This window comes from Nicotiana tabacum, chromosome 4 (genome assembly GCF_000715075.1).
Source record: "Nicotiana tabacum cultivar K326 chromosome 4, ASM71507v2, whole genome shotgun sequence".
NCBI classification, from domain to species: Eukaryota; Viridiplantae; Streptophyta; class Magnoliopsida; order Solanales; family Solanaceae; genus Nicotiana; species Nicotiana tabacum.
Genome location: NC_134083.1, coordinates 13,857,422 through 13,877,257, shown reverse-complemented (window position 1 = coordinate 13,877,257; position 19,836 = coordinate 13,857,422). Strand labels below are relative to the sequence as shown.

At 35.1% G+C, this 19,836-nt stretch overlaps 3 protein-coding genes across 5 annotated transcripts; all 3 read left to right on the top strand.

The window, feature by feature from the left end:
* The first annotated feature begins 282 nt into the window (after positions 1–282).
* LOC107819304 (putative serine/threonine-protein kinase SIS8) lies at positions 283–13,758 on the top strand. Of its 3 annotated transcripts, XR_001655696.2 has the most exons (14): positions 283–1,454; positions 2,904–3,341; positions 5,406–5,509; positions 5,926–7,184; positions 7,288–7,328; positions 8,814–8,882; positions 10,063–10,163; positions 10,312–10,390; positions 10,489–10,587; positions 10,674–10,742; positions 10,991–11,078; positions 11,994–12,043; positions 12,180–12,356; positions 13,284–13,758. XR_001655696.2 is itself a non-coding variant. In XM_016645405.2 (13 exons), the coding sequence occupies exons 1-13, from the start codon at positions 990–992 to the stop codon at positions 13,408–13,410; spliced, it is 3,078 nt and encodes a 1,025-aa protein (XP_016500891.2). In that variant the 5' UTR covers positions 283–989; the 3' UTR covers positions 13,411–13,758. The 3 variants fall into 3 exon arrangements, 2 of the variants coding, with proteins under 2 accessions (XP_016500891.2, XP_016500892.2); XM_016645405.2 differs by lacking the exon at positions 10,991–11,078; XM_016645406.2 differs by lacking the exon at positions 10,991–11,078 and having other exon boundaries at positions 414–1,454; positions 2,885–3,341.
* Positions 13,759–14,222: 464 nt separating this feature from the next.
* LOC107819302 (peptidyl-prolyl cis-trans isomerase FKBP17-2, chloroplastic) lies at positions 14,223–15,638 on the top strand. The gene is made up of 3 exons (XM_016645403.2): positions 14,223–14,640; positions 14,755–14,799; positions 15,129–15,638. Exons 1-3 carry the CDS (start codon positions 14,255–14,257, stop codon positions 15,490–15,492), a joined length of 795 nt encoding a protein of 264 aa, XP_016500889.1. The 5' UTR covers positions 14,223–14,254; the 3' UTR covers positions 15,493–15,638.
* Positions 15,639–18,014: 2,376 nt separating this feature from the next.
* LOC107819303 (uncharacterized) lies at positions 18,015–18,862 on the top strand. Its single transcript, XM_016645404.2, has 2 exons — positions 18,015–18,345; positions 18,574–18,862. Exons 1-2 carry the CDS (start codon positions 18,147–18,149, stop codon positions 18,756–18,758), a joined length of 384 nt encoding a protein of 127 aa, XP_016500890.1. The 5' UTR covers positions 18,015–18,146; the 3' UTR covers positions 18,759–18,862.
* The last annotated feature ends 974 nt before the right edge of the window (positions 18,863–19,836 follow it).

Genomic DNA, 19,836 nt, shown 5'->3' with positions numbered 1-19,836 from the left:
CTGTTTTCACGACTCGAACCCGTTATCGATTTCCACGGCTTTTTCATCTGGTATTCGGCATCAGCATCATAGTCTTAAGGAGTTTATTAAAATTCGCACAACGTAAAATTTATTAAAACGAAAATACATTTTTTTCTTTCAAAAATTTCAAACTCAAAATTGCTTATTAAGGAAATCCTATTTATACCATCGCAACCTTTAATGGCAGGTGAAAATGGAAGGCAAGCTGGTTTTGGATCGTAGCAAAATTGTTTATAATAGTAATAATGTACGATTAATATAGGAGTAGTACATTACAAACGTTTTACCTTGGTTTTCTGGGAAATCCAGGCCAGGGTGGTGTGCTACAAAAATATGAAGTGGGGGCCATTCTCTCTTTATTACTATGTGCCAACTCCCACTTGTTGGTCTTTGCTGTCTTTTGCTCCCTCTTCCCCTTTTCCCAACTGACCACTTACCCCCTTTTCGCTTTTACTTACTCCCATGACTAGTGCTACTAGTAGTAGTATAGAATTTGTCATTCTTGATATAAACTCCAGTCTTTCTTTCTCTCTCTTCGCGCAATCCAGCATCTTTCTTGCATTTTTGTTCCCCCCTTTTTCTTGATTTGGTCTTGTTACTAAGTTATTAACAGAAAAACCTTTTTTTCCCGATTGTGGAATGTTTTTTTCTGTCTGTAGACAGAATATTTATCTCGTGACATAATACATGTGTGCATATATGAGAAATCAACCGGGTTGGATTCTTAAATTGTGTTCAGGATTGAGTCTTTGTTCATCCAACAAGGAGATAATTCTATTATCTTGAATTTGCCAGCTGGGTTCTTGGATGTTGACCTGAACTTTTTAAAGGAGCTTAAACTCTGTACTACTTGTTGTTTATTGTGATTTTTGGTATTGAGATTCATGCTTGGAGTGAGACAATGGAGAGGTTTATGGCCTACTTTCATTTTTCTTTAACACTTTGTTCAGAGTTTTAGTTAAGATAAGATGAAAAATCTTCTCAAGAAACTCCATTTAATGCCAAATGAATCAGTGGATTCAGAAGGGTCAACGTCATCAGCAAAGACCAAGAGATTGAGTGATGTTTCATCCCCTGATAATAACCCCTTTTCAGCTATTTCAGGATGGTTAAATTCAGTTACTAATAGGCATAATAGCCCTAGTCCTCAATCATCTTCAAATATGAGTAGAGGGAATAATAATAGAATGGAGCCTTGTGATTCTGCTAGTAGTAGTGGATTAGATGCTGCTTTAGATACTGTAAGGCGCGATTCGGAGTCCAGCAATTCGAGGGAACCTGATATAGAAGAAGAATATCAAATACAAATGGCTCTGGAGTTGAGTGCAAGGGAAGATCCTGAGGCAGTTCAGATTGAAGCTGTTAAACAGATAAGTTTAGGTTCTTGTGCCCCAGAGAATACACCAGCTGAAATTGTTGCTTATAGATATTGGGTAAGTTTGTTTTCATCTATTTGGTTGTTTCTAAATTGCTTTATTTAGCTTGCTTCCACTCTTGGCATTAATTGGCATTCAGTTCACGGTAACTAATTGAGTTGAATATGCTGCTTTTGTACCTAATTTCACCAAAAACAGGGATTCAGCATGTTAGTGAATTACTTAAAGTCTGACAATATAAATTCTTGTGTGTTGGTGATCAAGCTTGTTATACTGTTCTGGTTGGACAGCGGTTGGTTTCAGCTAAGCATTGCTGGAACAGGTGTTTAATATGCGGTTGCTGTTAAGCAAATTCAGTCTTCATTGAGCCATTATTGTCAAATAATGATAATGGTACCGACACTATGTCGCCGTTGATTGTACTTGGCATTCCTCAAGCTGTTGGTTATTGGATCATAAACCCTAATGCTGAATCAATTGCTTAGGTTTTTGCCGTTCATTCTTCTTATGGTCTCAAACTAGCTGGAGCTCAAAATTATGAAGACGTTGAAACATAACAACACGGAAGTATAATTCGATGGCATTACATGGAACAGAAGATGCCTTGACACTGAAATACTAGTACTATAGTGTGTTCTGATGCGGTGTAGTAAATATACCTGTTAAACATGGATATGTTATCATTTATCAAAAAAGGAAAAAGAAGGGAGATGTTATAGCAATACAAGAATTCATCAGGAAATTGTTACTTAAATACACAACTCCTAAATGCTGCAGTGAAGTTCATGGAAAATCTGAGAAGTAAAAGAAAACATAGTGCAGTTACTTGCTCGATGGATATATTAAAGGGTGAGCAATGAAGGAGTATAGTAAAGGGAAGTTTCAACTCATGTTTTATAGAAAACACGCTTATAATCCTGGTTTTCTTATTTCAATGCCGTTGATTTGAAAGAAGATAGAAGCACACCCTTGCTAACAATCCTGGACCACAAATTACAATTAATCAGGAAAGGACTAAAATTGTAAACCGGACGAGAGAACGTTCGGATATACTTCAATAGAAGAATCAAATCTTTCTTTTGTATTTAACATGCATTCCAGATAGGCATGCGTTGAAGTGTTATTCCCAAGTCGCATTCACCGTTAAAGGCTATTGTTCAGACACAAGTTTTTTTTTCTTCCTATTATATTGTCAGAGTGATTACCATGCACATTCCTGTTTTTTCTGTTTTCTCCGATTTTCTTGTTGCACATTTTATTAGTAACTGTAGGTGATCTGTTTTGTAATCATTTTCTTTTTAAAAAAAAATAAGTTAACACAGCCAGAGAAAAATGTTTTATAAAGCTCAGTTGTCTAATGTTTGGAGAAATTAGTTTGTGGAGTGTTTGCTCTACTGTTTGATCAACTCACGATGCTTATTTTGCAGAAAACATCCATGTTTCGATTACATATTCCTCTCTAACACACGAATTATCTCATATTATAGAGTTATGAATGCTTTACAGAATTACAATGCTCTAAGCTTTGACGACGAGATCCTGGATGGTTTTTATGATCTGTATGGGATCATGACAGAGTCCAATTCCTCAAAAATGCCCTCCCTTGTCAATCTACAAAGAACACCAGTATCAGACCAGATCACTTGGGAAGCCATCCTTGTTAATAGAGCTGCTGACTCTAAGCTGTTGAAGCTAGAACAAAAAGCTCTAGAGATGTCTGTCAAGGTCAGGTCAGAATCCATAGATTTTACAGGTGGCAATTTGGTTCAGACGCTTGCTATGCTAGTTTCTGAACACATGGGCGGTCGAGTTGGAGATCCTGACAGCATGTTAGTAGCATGGAGAAGTCTTAGTTATAATCTAAAGGCCACTTTTGGAAGCATGGTTTTGCCTCTGGGTTCTTTGACCATTGGTCTGGCTCGTCATCGTGCTTTGTTATTCAAGGTACTAAGCTCTTTTGACCTTCAAAATATTTAAAAATACACTTTTATATATACGAGTAATATATAAAACTCAGCAGTTTCATATGTAATTGTTTGGTCAAGGAAGGAGTGCTGGTTGACTATGACCTTGAGATATTTGAATTACCTTATCTTACTTAAGAAGCCTAATTTACTTTCACAGTTGTGTCACGACTGTGATGATACCCATGCTTTATCAAGCGAAGACTACATACACATTGAGAAAACTTATTAGTTTTGTAATAGAGAGCATACTATCTTAATATAAAAGATGGAGCTCATTTAGGCAGAACAATAGAAGTGTGCCATGGATACGCTATTGGACGAGTTTAGTTCAGTTTTATTTGAATGATTCTAAATCTTTGTTTGAAGTACTTGACTCAAACATGAGTTAAATCCAGTACATCCTCCCCATATGCTGTTCAGCATTCCACATCCATCGTTTCTGCTGTTGTATGCAGGTGTGCTATATCCGTCCTTCATAGAGATATCAATTCAAGTATGCTGTGCCTTAATCAAATCCGAGTTGAATCCAGTAATGTCCCCCATGTTCTGTTCAGCATTCCGCATCTATTCTTTCTGCTGTTTGTGCATATGTGATATATCTCCGTCTTTACTGGAGAATCAATGGCAAGTGTCTGCATGATATCCTTGTCACTTATCAGTAACTTTACATATCAAATATCATGTCTGTTGATCCGTTTGATGCATGATATTAACTCAGAGTATGTTTTCCCTTGTTATCTTAGGCCTTCATGGCTTTTTACAATATTGAATTTAAGAAAATGTCTTTTTTAGATCTCTTGCGTGTAAAAGATAGATCTCTCACGTGTAAAAGCAAATCTCCCATGTGTAAAAAAAGAGATGGGGTCATAAAACTAAATACAAGTTTGTAATGGGCCACAAAACTAATTGACCCGTTTTCCTTTGTCCCATGTAATTTGTTAGGCTTTATGAATATTTAACTTTATCCCCCTCATCTTCGACAGATTTGATTAAAATGAACCTTTGCTGTGTTCATTATAATTTTGAGCCAAAAAGTAATCAGGCTTCATACTGACTGTATGTTCCAGCCAAAATGACTTAAAAAGTGAAATTGCAGAAAACAGAGCTTGCATGCACTCATGTTTTTAAAGTTTAGGTTCCATACCCTCTCACTCAATAAATTTATTCCGTTACGCCTATGGCTAGCACATTCTGCCAACTTTTTCTTTATTTTGTTGAGAAGTGTTTTAGTATTGCATATCTCAATTTTGAGACTAGAAAGTCAGTATTTTTTGTTTTCAAGAGTTAAAGAATAAGAAAAGGTATGAAAGGAATTAGATCATACCAAACATTCAAGGTGGAATTCTTTTAGCTTTTCTCTTAGAAAAAAGATTCTTTCGCTCCTTGCCTTTCCCTTCTCTTAAGTAAGAAAGCTTAGATCTCCATGCCTTTGTCTTTCTCAAGTTAGATATTGTTTGTCATCTTTTTAATTATTTGTGCAATGTATTTTCGGTCAAACAAATTATATTGTTCAAATAAGCAAAGAGAATGGTAACACGTATCTCACCTAAGAAGGAAAACCAATATTTGCTTCAAAAAAATTATTTTATATCTCTGTGTGTGTGTGTGTGTCTGTGTGTGTGTACATGTCTGTATGAGTATTTTCCTTCAAACAAAGAAAATAGTAAAACATACTGAAAAAGGATCCAGAAATCCAGTAAGAAAAAATAAACTTCCTCTTAATCCAGTAAGGATCCAGAAAAAGGAAAGAAATGAAAATAGCTAAATGACATGTGGATTTGCTGCTAAATCCTGTAGCTTGTCCCAGGGACTAGTCAAGCTGGGATTCTCATGTATCTAGAACATATTATGGGGTTCACTATAGCACCTCCTTTGATAAAGGTTTTGGGTTTCACCCCATTATGTAGTTCTTAACTTCTTAAAATTGTTTATTGTTACTGCTATGATTTGTTTTTTGTCTTTATCTCTTGGCTTGTGCTGATGGTCAACCGTGCCCTTTCTTTTTGGCTATGATTTGATGTACTTCTGAAAATGTGTGCAGGTTTTGGCTGATAGTGTGGGGCTCCCTTGTCGATTAGTAAAAGGGCAAGAATACACAGGGTCAGATGAAGTTGCAATGAATTATGTAAAGATTGAAGATGGAAGGTTCCTACCATTAATCTTCTTTCTTTCTTATTCGAATTTTATAATTTCATTTGTGATTCCTATTTTTTCATAACTTAGTTGGTATACAGTCAGTTAGCATTTTCATAAGCAAGGGTATCTTAAACATTCAAGCAAGACTGCTGGATAAATCTTCTTTGGTTTTTGCTAATACGTCTCTTTTTTGACAAGTTAAATACACAACTTTTCTTTAAAGTAGTAAGGTGATCAATTTAGAACCTTTAATTTTGTTTTTTCTTTCATATATGTAGCCTTTGGGGCTTAGATTGGTGCTTTTTTTTTTTAACAATTTTATAAATACTAAAATTTTAATTTTTCCTGGAAAAAAAGTTTGTTCTAGGATATAATTACTCTTCCCGAAGTTTCCTCTTTTGTTTACAAAGTCACGTGCTTTGCAGGGAATATATTGTTGATTTGATGGCAGACCCTGGCACACTTATTCCCTCTGATACATCTGGAACACAAGTAGACTGTGAGGAATCTATCCTCTCCATCAGTCCATCTTCCAAAGATGTTGATTCTCATATGGGTGGTTCTTCTAGTAGTGGGGTTGCTTGTTCGTCAGAAGATCATTCCGAGTATGGAACGGCAGAGAGGAGATCCAGGTTCAGGGAAAGCAGCACAGGAAATGAGTCTCCATCTTCTAGTAATAATTCTGAAAAGCAGATTAAAGCTGAGAAAGGATGCAATAACTCCTCTAATGAATTTACAAAGCTTTGGACCGTGAAGAAGGAGCAAAGACAGGAAACTTCACCCGGGACTGGGCATGCAAGATCTTCTTATACACATGCAAGGTCACCTTCCTGGACTGAAGGTGTTAGCTCCCCGGCCGTACGGCGAATGAAAGTTACGGATGTTTCACAGTACATGATTGATGCTGCTAAAGAGAATCCACAGCTAGCTCAAAAGCTTCACGATGTTTTACTTGAAAGTGGGGTTGTTGCACCACCAAATCTGTTCACTGAAGTCTATACAGAGGAGTTGGATGTGTCCCCTGTGGAGGGAAAATCTGGGCCAGAGGATATGGAAAGTAAGGGGAGCGATGAGATTGAGAAAAACAAGAGTCAAGCTGATCTAGATCGTAATAGTTTCTTGCCCCCTTTGCCTTATCATGTTATGTCCAAGGGCAATCCCCGTGGGCCATTTGATAGTGGGCAGCAAGTTTCTCCACACTCTGAACTGGCTGCAGTGAAATTCACAAAAAACATGCCTGTTGCTGCTGCTGCAGCGGTAGCAGCAGCCGTGGTTGCCTCTTCAATGGTAGTTGCTGCAGCAAAGACCACGTATGGTTCAAAAGCTGATCTCCCTGTTGCAGCTGCTGTGACAGCCACAGCTGCAGCAGTGGTAGCAACAACTGCAGCTGTCACTAAGCAATATGAAAACTTGGAGCCGTCTTCTGATTCACCAGATAGTCCTGCTTTTTTCCTTAATCTAATCGACTCTGGAAGAGTTGATGGAGATGCAGATGGTGCTGTGTATGAGCAGCGGGGTAGTGGTGATCAAGTGCATGAGGCATTAGGGGTGAATTCTGAGAATGAAAGAATATCAGATAGGTCAACCGGTAATGATAGTGTTAAATCTGATGTGACACTTGATGATGTCTCAGATTGTGAGATTCCATTTGAGGATATCACCTTGGGTGAGCGTATCGGACTTGGTATTGACCTGCATTATATATTTACATCTGTAGAAGATTCTATAAAGTAGGTAAAATCTGTGTTGTGTTACATTTTCATAGTTTCACTATCTTCCTGTTGCAGGATCTTATGGAGAGGTCTATCGTGGAGAATGGCACGGAACTGTAAGTTTATGTATACTTGTGCCAATTAGATTTCTTTCTTTAGTTTTAGGTTTTTCTGTAATGAATTTTTGCATTTTTTCCTTTACAAAAGTTGAGAGCTAGAATTTTCTTAATCATCTAATTATTAGATGCAAGTTGTTTATTCAACTTAGAGAGATATAGGGCATCTGAAACTTGTGGAGATTCTTAGTGGGCATTTGGACATAAGAATTGTAAAATTCCAAAATAGGGAAAAAAAAATTTCAAATGAAAATGGTATTTGAAATTTAGAGTTATGTTTGGACATGAATATAATTTTGGGTTGTTTTTGAAGTTTTGTGAGTGATTTGAGTGAAAATTTTGAAAAACAGTTTTTTGGAGTTTTTCAAATTTTCGAAAATTTCCAAAATGCATCTTCAAGTGAAAATTGAAAAATTTATGAACAAATGCTGATTTCGAAAAAAAAGTGAAATTTTTTTGGAAAAAAGGGAAAAATTTCTTATGTCCAAACGGGCTCTTAGTATGTTTAGTTTTTGAAGACTGCCAAGCTTTATCTACACTTCTGTTTTCTTGGAGATATATTTGTACCACATTAGCTTTGGAGAGTCCCAAATAGTTTATAATGCCTTAGGCTACTCCATATTCTTTGACTTGAAGTTTTGGGTTGGATCCTCATAAATTTTGAGTTGGACCCTCATATTCTTTGATAAACTATTCTCTCACGCGTGCTGAAGGGTGTTGGAGATATACAAATTTCATATCGGGTATTTAAGGGCATTCAAAGACCTTTATAAACCCTTATTAGATCCTTTATATACCTGATGTGGGATTTAGTATACTGAGGACATGAATGAATGCTCTAAGTTGGTTCAACATAGATGCGTCAGCCAAAGCTGTCGACAATAATTCAATTACAAAAAAAGATTTGCTCTTCCTGAACTTATTGAATCTTCGTACACTTTCCCCAAAATAAATAAATAAATAAATAAATAAACTAATAAGAACTGTGTCCACTATGAATTACATTTTGTTTAGCATGTCACCATTGTAATAGACGTTTTTGGAAGTTTCCTCTTCCTTTTTCTTTTTTGTAAATTTTGAATGTCCATGCCTCTTCGGGAAAATGTTCGACTGGGTCACTTTCTTCATGATTTCATGGTCACTGATAGATATTGCGGATTAGCTGATATCTTAAGTTTGGTATGGACTGTTTATTTTGTTTTAACTTCAGGTTGTTGCTAAAATATATATTTGGGTTGTTGAGTCATTCTTCAGTCTATGGGAAACCACCTCTCTACCTTCACCAGGTAGGGGTAAGGTCTGCTTAAACACAACCCTCCCCAGACCCCACTTGTGGGATTTTACTGTGTTTGTTGTTGTTGCTGTTGTTGTTGAGTCATTCTTCACTTGCGTCAACTGTAAATTGGAAAAATAGATTGCTCTTACAAGCCTTCGTGATTGTCACCAACTTAAACTAATACAAATGTGGAACTTTTTTATTTTCAGGAAGTAGCTGTGAAGAAATTCCTAGACCAAGATATAACTGGTGAATCCCTTGAAGAATTTAAGAGTGAGGTATACCGTTTCTTGTCCAACATAGACCCATTTTCCCTGGGTTTTCGGCAAATTTTGTAAATTACCATTCATGGCATTACTATCATATTCAGATATCTTTTTTTCTTCTTTTTGATGATGCATGCCTCAGAATCTTTAGAAAGCCATTGCACAATTTTGAAAAGCTAATGAATAAATGCCAAAGGAAGTTCTAATTTTCTGTAAAGATTCTAAGAACACTAAGATGGGGATACATGCCCTAGTACTATTGACTAGCTCAATTCATGCCCTAGTCACTGACTCATTATAGTCCAGCACAGGATACTGGCGGAAAGTAATGCTTGCGTTTAAGTTATAAGTATCAACTGATGGTATAAGAGAAGGACAGCCTAGTGGTGAAGACCTCAATAATAAGGTTGGGTGTTCAAGCCACCAAGGGAGCAAAGTGGGAAAGGGCCACCATTGGCTCCTGGGTAGGGGTGCTGAGAGAGGAGTTTACCATATCAAACGAAAAAAGGGTGGAATTACATTAGCAGACTAACTGATTGAATCAAGTCACCTTCGCGTTTCTCAGTTGTTTGATGATCATGTAAATATGTTCAATGATTCTGAATTTATTCCCTTGCATACTACCAATGTTTATTCAGATCTATTTTTATTTCTTTAACTGAGTTTAAATTTTTAATTTCATGCTGTCAGAAAATTGTTTGTTTTCTAAATTGATTCTTTCTTTCTTGCATATAAGTCAAAAGCTATATGAAAACATGTCCTCATGCTCGCTGTTTATTCAGCTAGATCGTTCCTCTAGGCTCTTCTTGCTTTGTAGCTCTTGGTAAGGAACTGACAGTATGTCCTAAGTAGATGATATGCACTCATTTCTTTTAACAGTTCCTCTCTATCATCCAAAGCTGGTGAAAGTTCTCTCCAGTGAGTTCAATTGTTTGACCGTTTTGCCTGATTCGAACTGTTGATGATGCAGTATCTTAAGTGATTTTACTAAATTGCTTGGCTTCTTAGCTAAGATTCTTCATAGTTTTTTGCCTCCTAGTAGGTGCAAATATATTTTGTGCATTTAACCATTTGTAATCTGTTTCTTTCACTAACAAAGTCAGTAACCATTGCTGTAATCCTGGTAACTGATATGTTATTTAGCATAAAATGAAGATCTCAATCTTACTGGAACTCAATATTGCCTTGGAAGGTGTGGATCATGAAAAGACTCCGGCATCCTAATGTAGTCCTGTTCATGGGAGCTGTTACTCGTCCTCCAAACCTTTCAATTATTACCGAGTTTCTTCATAGGTACATCAAAACACTATTATATTAAGTTTTGCAGTATTTCTTGTTGCCTTTATGAAGCTTGAAAATTTAAAATGTAATTTGTCTGTCAGCTGCGGTTTTGAGACTTAACCAATTGAATGCTTGAACTCAAATTATTTTTGGTTTGCAGAGGTAGTTTGTACAGATTAATTCATCGGCCCAACAATCAGTTGGATGAACGGAGAAGATTGAGGATGGCTCTTGATACTGTATGCTCCAGTTCTCTCTCTTTTCAACTTCTCCATTGGTTCAAACCTTCTACATTACATGGTGACTTTCTAGTGCATATGATTTATTGAACTAACAGGCTCGAGGCATGAACTATCTACACAATTGCACTCCTATGGTAGTTCATCGTGATTTAAAGTCTCCGAATCTCCTTGTGGATAAGAACTGGGTGGTGAAGGTGGAGTCCTTTAACTTTGAAACCTAGGAATGATACTGCATCGTTCAATCACTTCCCATGTAACGCATAACTATTTGTGACTCTAGGTATGTGATTTTGGGTTATCAAGAATGAAGCACAGCACCTTTCTTTCTTCAAGGTCAACTGCTGGGACGGTAAGCAGGAGGGATTTGATTCAATTACTCGGAACATGCTTCTTTCAACCTTAGTCTTTTCATTTCCCGTAGTTTCTACATTCTTTTAGCTGTCGTATCTTGCCGATATGCTTTGACATTCTCCAAAGCTTGATATTCTTCTCCGTACTGTGCTTCTTGTTTCTATTTCATTATGGTGCCTTTCTTGATGGAACTTGTAATGTTCCAGTCATGCATACAGCTAATTTTTGTACATCATTTTATATCAGCCCTTTTGTAGAAGATAGCATGCTGTTGGTCTTAAAACACTTCAGGCTTTTGGAGATGTTTTCATTGCCAAGTTTCTACTTCAAAAAGGTGGTCGTTGTGATCCATGATTCAAAATAACTTAAATTTATGGCATGTATCTAGGCTTCCAGTTACATATTTTAGTCCTTTCCAATATCATCAAAACTTAATCTTGAAGTTGTGAAAAAGGTTTTACCTTGTTACCTGGGCACATGATGAACTTGTTGCAGAAGTAGTATTCCTGCTCTTTATGTATTAGTTTTGAATGAAGTAATTAAACATATATAGTGGGAGGTTGTTCTGAAATGACATAATTTGCTTATTTCTAATGTCGTTCCACATCTTCTCTTAAACCTTGATGCATAAATATAGTTCTGTAGATTTCCATTATTTGCGGAGCTTCACATCTTATATAGTGGTTATAGTATTCATAAAGGTGGAAAAATTTATTCATATTGCATGCATTGCTGTTTGTCATAATATCATATGTAAATTTTCCCTTTCTGCTGAAATATTTCGGGAATTAGCAGTTATAATGGAATATCCTTACTGAATCTGTCAATTTCCAGAAGACATAAGTTTGCTATATTGTAATTAACTTGGACGACTCTGTAGTTAAGCTTGTGCTTGACAAAATGATAAGAGTTTTGATGGTAGAAAATTAACACTTGCAAGACGTTGGTCTTTGTTAGAATACTAGGGTATGGACTGTTGTATAGCACTTGTTTACGGTGAGTCTTCCCACATTAGTAAATTTTTACTTTTATAAAAAATACTAGGTAATGGAACTGCTGCTTTTGTGAAGTTTCTCTCAATTAAAGTTATTCATGTATTACGTATAATTTGGTACAATTCGGCAAGTTTCTGCATCATGATTCTCTGCAAGAGTTTGATGCATTATAATTTATACATTTGACTCTTGTTGCTGGCTTTACTCGGTCCTTCTGCATCAACTACCAATCTGCTGCATCTTTTTGTTTTCAGGCCGAGTGGATGGCCCCAGAAGTGCTGAGAAATGAGCCTTCAAATGAAAAGTATGTATTAAAACCATATTACCCTATTCAAAGTGTTAATAAAGATGTATTAATTGAAACAAAATCATATAAGGCAAGAATCAGAACAATCCTACAAATGGTTGTTGATGTTGTGCCATGATATCATGCCGTACAGATGTGATGTATATAGCTACGGTGTCATACTATGGGAGCTCTGTACTCTGCAGCAGCCATGGGGAGGAATGAACCCCATGCAAGTTGTTGGTGCAGTTGGATTTCAGCATCGCCGTCTTGACATACCAGATGACATGGATCCTGCTATTGCTGACATCATCAGAAAATGCTGGCAAACGTGAGAACATTTTATCTTTCAGTCATTCGGCCCCTATTTGAGCTTCCTCCGCTATCTTTTACTCATTTCTTTATCATATGGTTGTCGGTGGTAGACCAGTAACCAAGGCACGTAGGTGACCCTTACAGTGCTGGTAGGGCAATGCCCGAATGTTCAGTGCTTCTGTTAATATCTACACAGTGACACTTGTACCATCTTGGTACCTTTTAATAAAATTTTACCTTATCAAAAAAAAAATATCTACACAGTAACACAGTTATAAAGAGCAAGGGTGCTTGGTCATTGACTCGTTGTAAATTGACCTCAAAAGTGTCAATGTACATGGCTGGGTTTACTACTTTAGTACTTTTAGATAATGTAATGGTTGGAGTCCCTTCTTTTAAAGTCAACCAAGGAGATCATAGTTGTATAACCTACTATATGAAATCAATTAAGTAATTTGATGACTCTTTCTAAAAGAGAATACCTGAAAATCCTGCACCCAAGGGTGTAGCGGCTTAAAAGAGCGTACGACCATGGCATGCAGGAAGCCATTTCTAATTCGTCCAAATACATTGTGGGGCCTAGTGATCAATGAAATGGGTGCAAACCTTGGAAATCAGGTTCAAATCCCTGCAGAGACAAAAAACACTAGGTGATTTCTTCCCATTTGTCAAAGCCTTGGCGGGCATAGTTACCTGGTATGGTACCTGTGCTGGGGGTAGTAAAACCAGGTGGAATATGTGAAGTGTATACAAGTTTTCCTGGACACCACTCTTATAAGAAAGAGAGAAAAAAAGATGGAGTGAGTCACTTATAGATGACGTCGGTACCAAAGCACCAGGCATGACAAAATACAGTACATGCTGTGTGCGGATACAAGGTCATCTTCGGTTTTGCTGGTGTAAAAATCTTATATATTTTTTTGCTTTTCCTGCTTATGTGCAGAGATCCAAAGTTACGGCCTTCATTTGGTGAGATTATGGCTGCTTTGAAACCACTGCAAAAGCCTATAAACAGTTCACAAGTACCAAAACCACTGGCGAACAGAGGTCAAGAAAAGGGCCGGTCATAAACAAACTTGGGTGATCCAGCAGCACAACAGGTTTAGGACAGAAGGAAAACGGAATTTTTATCTTTTATTGGAAATGAAGACATGTTCATATTTGCTCAACCAGAAATTGAAGGAAGCCAAAGGATCTGTCAACAGACATATACTTCATATTGAGTCAATTGTGATTCTTTTTTCCTGCTTTTGTTTTCTGGCAGTTGTCAACCCACAGTCCTCAAAGTTGTGTATTTTCTCTCATGTATATTCATTTTAGGGATCTCGTTGTAATTACAGAGTGATTGAGAATATTTTCCAAATTCTTCATACTGAAGCCGAAAGAAAAGCAATGAAATTGAGATGCTTGATTATCCAGTGGCAGAAGCAGAGATGTTACTATGTTCTTTTTGTTTTTAAAAAATAAAATAAAAATCATGTTCTTTTTTGTTTCCCTTTTGATTTAAAATTTAGTTAATCATCAATTGTTAATTTACCCTGTTGATGTGTTGATGATTTGGCCACTTAGAGTTTCCAAACCTTTCAAGCCGGAGAATGCTTCAAGGGTGTGGCGTAGTTGTCAATGAAATATGATGATATTTACGGAAAGTAAAGGTTCAAATTTCAAAAGATAAAAAATGATAGGTGTTTTTCTCTATCTGCCTAATCTTGGTCGCAAAGTTACCCGGTACTTTCGTTGAAAAGAAATAATAGATATCCGATGGAATATTCGAGACGTTCACAAGTTGATCCGGACAAAAAGAAAAAAAATGAGGCATGTAAGGATAAGGTAGGGACCATATACTACTGAATGCAGTTTAAGTCATTACAAATATCAGCTAGTCTTATCATATGCTCATATCATATCCAAAAAATGGCAACCTTCTTTGGATCACCACCATTTGTGTCTCACCCAATTACCAGAACTAACTTCTCTTCATCCTCACAAACCCCTCCTCCTCCTCAGCCACCAAATCAACCTCCACAACCACAAACTCCACCACCATCTCAAAATCTAAGTGCAACTTCTTCAGAGCCTCCATCACCTGCCCCAGCAGCTAATGTGCAGCAGCAAAAGCCTAGTAGTAAACCTGCCCGCCTATCGACAACTGCAGAATCTACTGATTGGATTGCCTCTTCCTTAACAAGGAGATTTGGCCTTGGTGCTGGACTTGCTTGGGCTGGTTTTCTTGCTTTTGGTGTTGTTTCTGAGCAAATCAAGACTCGCCTTGAAGTGTCTCAACAAGAAACAAATACAAGGTAAAATTACATCATATGTAATTCCGCATTTTATTTGTTTCATATGCTTTCTTCTCTATATAATCATCCATATCTAATCTAAAAAAATTAACTCCTCTATTATCTAATCGTCAGGGTTGTCGAGAAAGAAGAAGAAGTGGTCTTGCCCAATGGGATAAGGTACTTGACATGGTTTCCTATTTTCTCATCATACAATATGCCTTTATAATCACATAATAGTAAAGTCGCAAAACTAATTTGTTACAGTAAAATAATTGAACTTCTTCACCCACTATAACTTCAAAAATCACCAAAAAAAATTTAAGCATATAAATAACTGAACTTTACGCACTATAATAGTAAAGTAATTACTATAACAACAAAACTTACCCGTCAAGATGACTTTATTATAATAATGAGTAAAGTTTACTATTATAGGACGTGAAATTAACCTGATACTCTTGACAGTAGTTCTAATTGCATATAAAAATACATGAATCTTGTAACAGATATTATGAACTGAAAATCGGCGGCGGCGCAACTCCACGGCCAGGAGACTTAGTTGTGATAGATGTGAAGGGAAGTGTAGAAGGCAGTGGAGAAGTATTTGTGGATACATTTGGTGGTGATGGTAAGAAGAAGAAGCCATTGGCATTAGTAATGGGATCAAGGCCTTATAGTAAGGGAATTTGTGAAGGTATAGAATATGTTCTAAAAAGTATGAAAGCTGGTGGAAAACGAAGAGTGATTATTCCTCCTAATTTGGGATTTGGTGAAGAAGGAACAGATTTAGGAACGGGATTGCAAATTCCTCCATCTGCTACTCTTGACTATATTATTGAGGTTGACAAGGTTTCTATTGCACCTGCTTAATTGATTTCATTTGCTAATCTTTTTCTACATTTGCTAATCTTTTTGCTAATTTCTGTTGTTGCAATTAAGTTGGGTACACTTGTGAGTTATTGCTAGCTTGGTCAGTGGAAAGCAAATTACGTATACTCAAATTCAATAGAGCAAAATCTCGTGTCTATCTTTTCATTACCGAGATTTGGACTTTCAGTTTCTGAAATACTGAATTCTTTTTTTTAATTTTGGCTCTTGTAATATTTGACTAAGCATATTCAACAGGGACGGCTCAAGTTTAATACGAGGCCTAAATCTTTACAAGAAAGTTATAATATATATTTTTATTGAAAATCTATTCTTCTAACTTTTTAAAATGTGAAGTTGTATTTTTCTTTTTCCTTTTATATGAAAAATTCTACTTTTATACTGAAATACTATTTTTAAATACCTATATACCTATATAATATAAATTATTTTTAAAAAAATAGAGGCCTACAAAATTGGGGCCTAAGGCACAAGTTTTACCGGTGACATTCAGCATTCAACCAATTGAGATGTGAACTTTTGATCCCTTTGCTAATAAATTTTACGAAGTTAACATATTAGTAAAATTTGAACTATTCAATTATCCACGTGCTATGCTAAATTTGCATTGTTACTCAATTCTAAAAATAATCAAAATATAATATATTACTTATATAAAGGGATAAGAAATACATATTTTTAATAATTGAAGGTTAAATCCGCTTAACCAAATATGACAATAATCAAACTAAGAGTTGCCAATAACTGAGGGATCAAATGAGTAATTATCCAATTTTAATGGGCAAGTTACACATTTGGCCAAGTCAGTCAAATATAATTACATCTGCTAGCTAGATATACAAAATATATGTCTCTCTCTATATCATACTATATTATAAGTGGGAAGCCCCTAAATCAAAGTTGAATTACTAAAATATCCATAAAAAATTAGTGAACCTTTATACCCTTAGTAAATAAATAAATAATTTCTTATTGTAGTTAAACTATTGTATAAAAAGGTAAAAACACTTCATCATAAATATCCTTTATCATGTTAATGGTAATTAATAATTCATTCAACAATAAAATATGTACAGTGTGCAAAGTTTGAGAATGTATATGTTAAGAATTTACAGTTGGAGATTACGAAATATTAATGTAGCAATTAATAGTTTCATTTCATTTTAAACACAAGAAATACAGGGGGAACGAAGGGGCAGAGGTTACATTGGTGAAAAAGGAAAATCCAATGATTGCTTAGATAAACTTGTGGCTTTATAGCCTTCTTTCGTTGGAGTCATTCCCATTAATTTGGCATTAACATTATGAAATTCTTCCTTTTGCTTGGTTTGGATTTTTTTGCACTTAGATTGATGTGCACCAAAGTCAAATAAGCACTTTGGGATCTTTTATGGAAAGCAAAATCCATGGTGCTAAGTACTAACATGTTTTCTCTTCACGCAATTAGGGAGTTTGACTTAGGTGAGTTAAAGTCAAATGCTGCTATTTTATTTCATATTTGTCTTCTCTTTAATGTTGTATGTGCATTTGGAGAATTTATCAAATGATAGCTTGGCCAATTTAAATTTTTCTACTCAGCTATCTTCACCACGTCGTCTCTTCTCTTCATCTTTGGCATTCACAATTAATTTTACCTTTGAGAAATAACTTTAAACTCTAAAACTTTTTGTAGGATAACAAGTATTCTCAGTAATTCTTCGAAATTCATATGTCTTAAGCAGTTTTTTCTCGACATTAGATGAGTATCAATCAAAATTAGGGCAACTAAAACACGCTCTTGAAGAAGATCTTCATGGCTTATCTTTTATTCATCTTGGTAGAGCTTAAGAAGTCTAGCAGACCATTTACTTTTTAGTGCAAATAATCTTTATGTATCACCGAAAATATTGTGTAAACATGTTTCATCATTTTACTTTCTCATTCATATATTGCAGTATACTTTATATTAAAAGAGCACATAAATTGGGACGGAAGGTGGTCTCCATCAAGATATTTGGGAAGAAGGAAGATGAACAATTTTCCTAGCAATAGTTGGATGGTCTTTTTTATTTATTTATTCAACTAGATTTCAACAGAGACGATCATGAGGAGCATCGTTTATAAAAAATTATTAAATTAGATATAACCAATAACATTTATGTACTTAATAAAATAATAAAAATACAACTACAAATAATATTTTGTATACTATAAGTTATGTTTTTAACTCAAAACGTTTTGGAATTTGTATGCAATTAATAGTTATTCTATTTATTTTTTTTAGTTACAAGCTACATAATGATTAGACGTGCAACGCACGTATCCAGAAACTAGTACATATATATATATATATATACATATTATATATTAATATACAAAAAATATATACATTTTGCCTGCTATTATTTTTGGGAATGGCTACACTGTTTAGTATTCCCAAAATTTTTAGTCACATCTAGGCCCAAATAAGGTAAAGTATCAATGAAGCCCGAACTCCATCTTTTCATGGGTCACAATCATATTGGGCTTTCAGCCAAATGGCCCTTTACTGAGTTCTTCATTTGGGTAAAGAAATGACATTGTTGATTCGGTAAGGAAATTCGTAGAAGCTCAAGAACAATAACCCCTCCTAAAACCCTATCGCGAAGAAGATCGAGATGCAACGATCTCTCGCCAGAAGTGTTTCTCTCTGTTCGCGCAGTTTGTTAACATCGAATGCTTACCCTACTACCTCTTCATTTTGGCCCATCTATAGACGTTTCACATCCAAAAACCCTAATCAACCGCCTGCTGAATCAAATTCGGGTCATACCGATGACAATAACCTTCAAGACGAAGATGATATCAGCAATAAAGGTGATTTTTACCAAAAGTTTCAATCTTTATTAGTTTGGATTAGTTCCGCAGCTTGTTTTTAATTTGTTAGATTTATTTCAATTACTGAAGTTTTGATTACTAGTTATTTATTCTGATTCTGAGCACCTTGATAATTAGGTTGAAGTAATATTGTTTTAGTTACTGAGAAAGGATTGAAACAAAGATGGAAGTTATATATGAAATTGATTTCTTGTCGAATTATTACAGCTTTAAAAAAGCAGATAGATAGATTCTTTGAAGGAGACGAAGAAGCATTCCCATCAATATTTGAAGCCATATTGAAAAGGAAGTTGGCTGGAAAAAGTGAGGAATCAGATGAGGAATTAATGAATGAACTTCAAGCCCAGCCTAGACAGCATGATTCTGCTGATAAGGAGTCCGACTCCGATTGAGTTGAAGCTCGAGTTTTTGTAATTGCATAGCCTCTAGATGGTGTAATACCTTTGAACTACATTTTCAAGTACTAATAGTATTAATTAGTTAATTTAAGTTTCAATTGAAATGCATAAAATATGAGTTTTAGGCATAAAGGATTAAATTGGCAGTTTTATCTTTCGCATTTTCATTAAGTAGGTTTTAGCACTAATTGCATTGGATGATCGGGTTCCTCTAAACAGCTTCCTTTCAGCTTTGTTACGTAATTGGAAAAAACTTACAGCTTGTTTGGATGGTTGTTACACATTGTTTCTTAATGCACTGTACTATATTATACTATATTATACTATATTATTTTAATAATATAATGTTTGAGTAGATTGTGTAATTTTTGTCGTTTCATAATGTCACATACCAACAATTTAAAAAATAAGCTTACAATATTGTTAAAAAAGTAGAATATGGGGCAGAGTAATTATTAAAAGTAGGTTAAAGAGTAATTAGAATTATATTAAGGACAAGATGAGAAAAAAGTAATGTAACAACATGACTCCATCAAACCGGTCGTTACATAAAAGGAGTTTTTTTATCGTTATATAACAAAGAATTTAATAGTATAATATAATAAAATTTAATAAATAATTAAAATAAATATTGTATTTAAAGTGACAATACAACACAATAATAACAACCATCCAAACAAATATATAAAAGGGCAGCAGTCCGGTGCACTAAATATATAAAATAAATAAAAAACTTAAATGTTAAGTAGATGATTTACAAAATTTAAATTCTAACTGGTTACTGTACATAAACTCTAACAACTTAGCAAATTTAATGTTCTTGTTTGGATTTCTAAATTTACACAATTTGATTTCATCTTTATTTTAAAATTGCCATTTCTTAATTTTATTTCTTTTACTTTACAATTGGTGAAAAGACATTGTTCACATTAATATAATATAACAAATAAATGACAAAAATAACAAGAGTAAAATATCAACAAACAATTATTTTACCATGTAAATAAACACGATTAAACAGCAAACATTTACAAAATAAGAAATAACAACAAAAAAATAAACTATATGTCGT

Bases quoted from the DNA above. Each gene is read 5' to 3' on its own strand.
- LOC107819304 (XM_016645405.2), top strand. From the start codon at position 990: ATGAAAAATCTTCTCAAGAAACTCCATTTAATGCCAAATGAATCAGTG. The intron at 1,455-2,903 runs GTAAGTTTGTTT...AATGCTTTACAG, and splicing joins TTGTTGCTTATAGATATTGG to AATTACAATGCTCTAAGCTT. The intron at 12,357-13,283 runs GTGAGAACATTT...GCTTATGTGCAG, and splicing joins ATCAGAAAATGCTGGCAAAC to AGATCCAAAGTTACGGCCTT.
- LOC107819302 (XM_016645403.2), top strand. From the start codon at position 14,255: ATGGCAACCTTCTTTGGATCACCACCATTTGTGTCTCACCCAATTACC. The intron at 14,641-14,754 runs GTAAAATTACAT...TCTAATCGTCAG, and splicing joins CAACAAGAAACAAATACAAG to GGTTGTCGAGAAAGAAGAAG. The intron at 14,800-15,128 runs GTACTTGACATG...ATCTTGTAACAG, and splicing joins GTCTTGCCCAATGGGATAAG to ATATTATGAACTGAAAATCG.
- LOC107819303 (XM_016645404.2), top strand. From the start codon at position 18,147: ATGCAACGATCTCTCGCCAGAAGTGTTTCTCTCTGTTCGCGCAGTTTG. The intron at 18,346-18,573 runs GTGATTTTTACC...GAATTATTACAG, and splicing joins AGATGATATCAGCAATAAAG to CTTTAAAAAAGCAGATAGAT.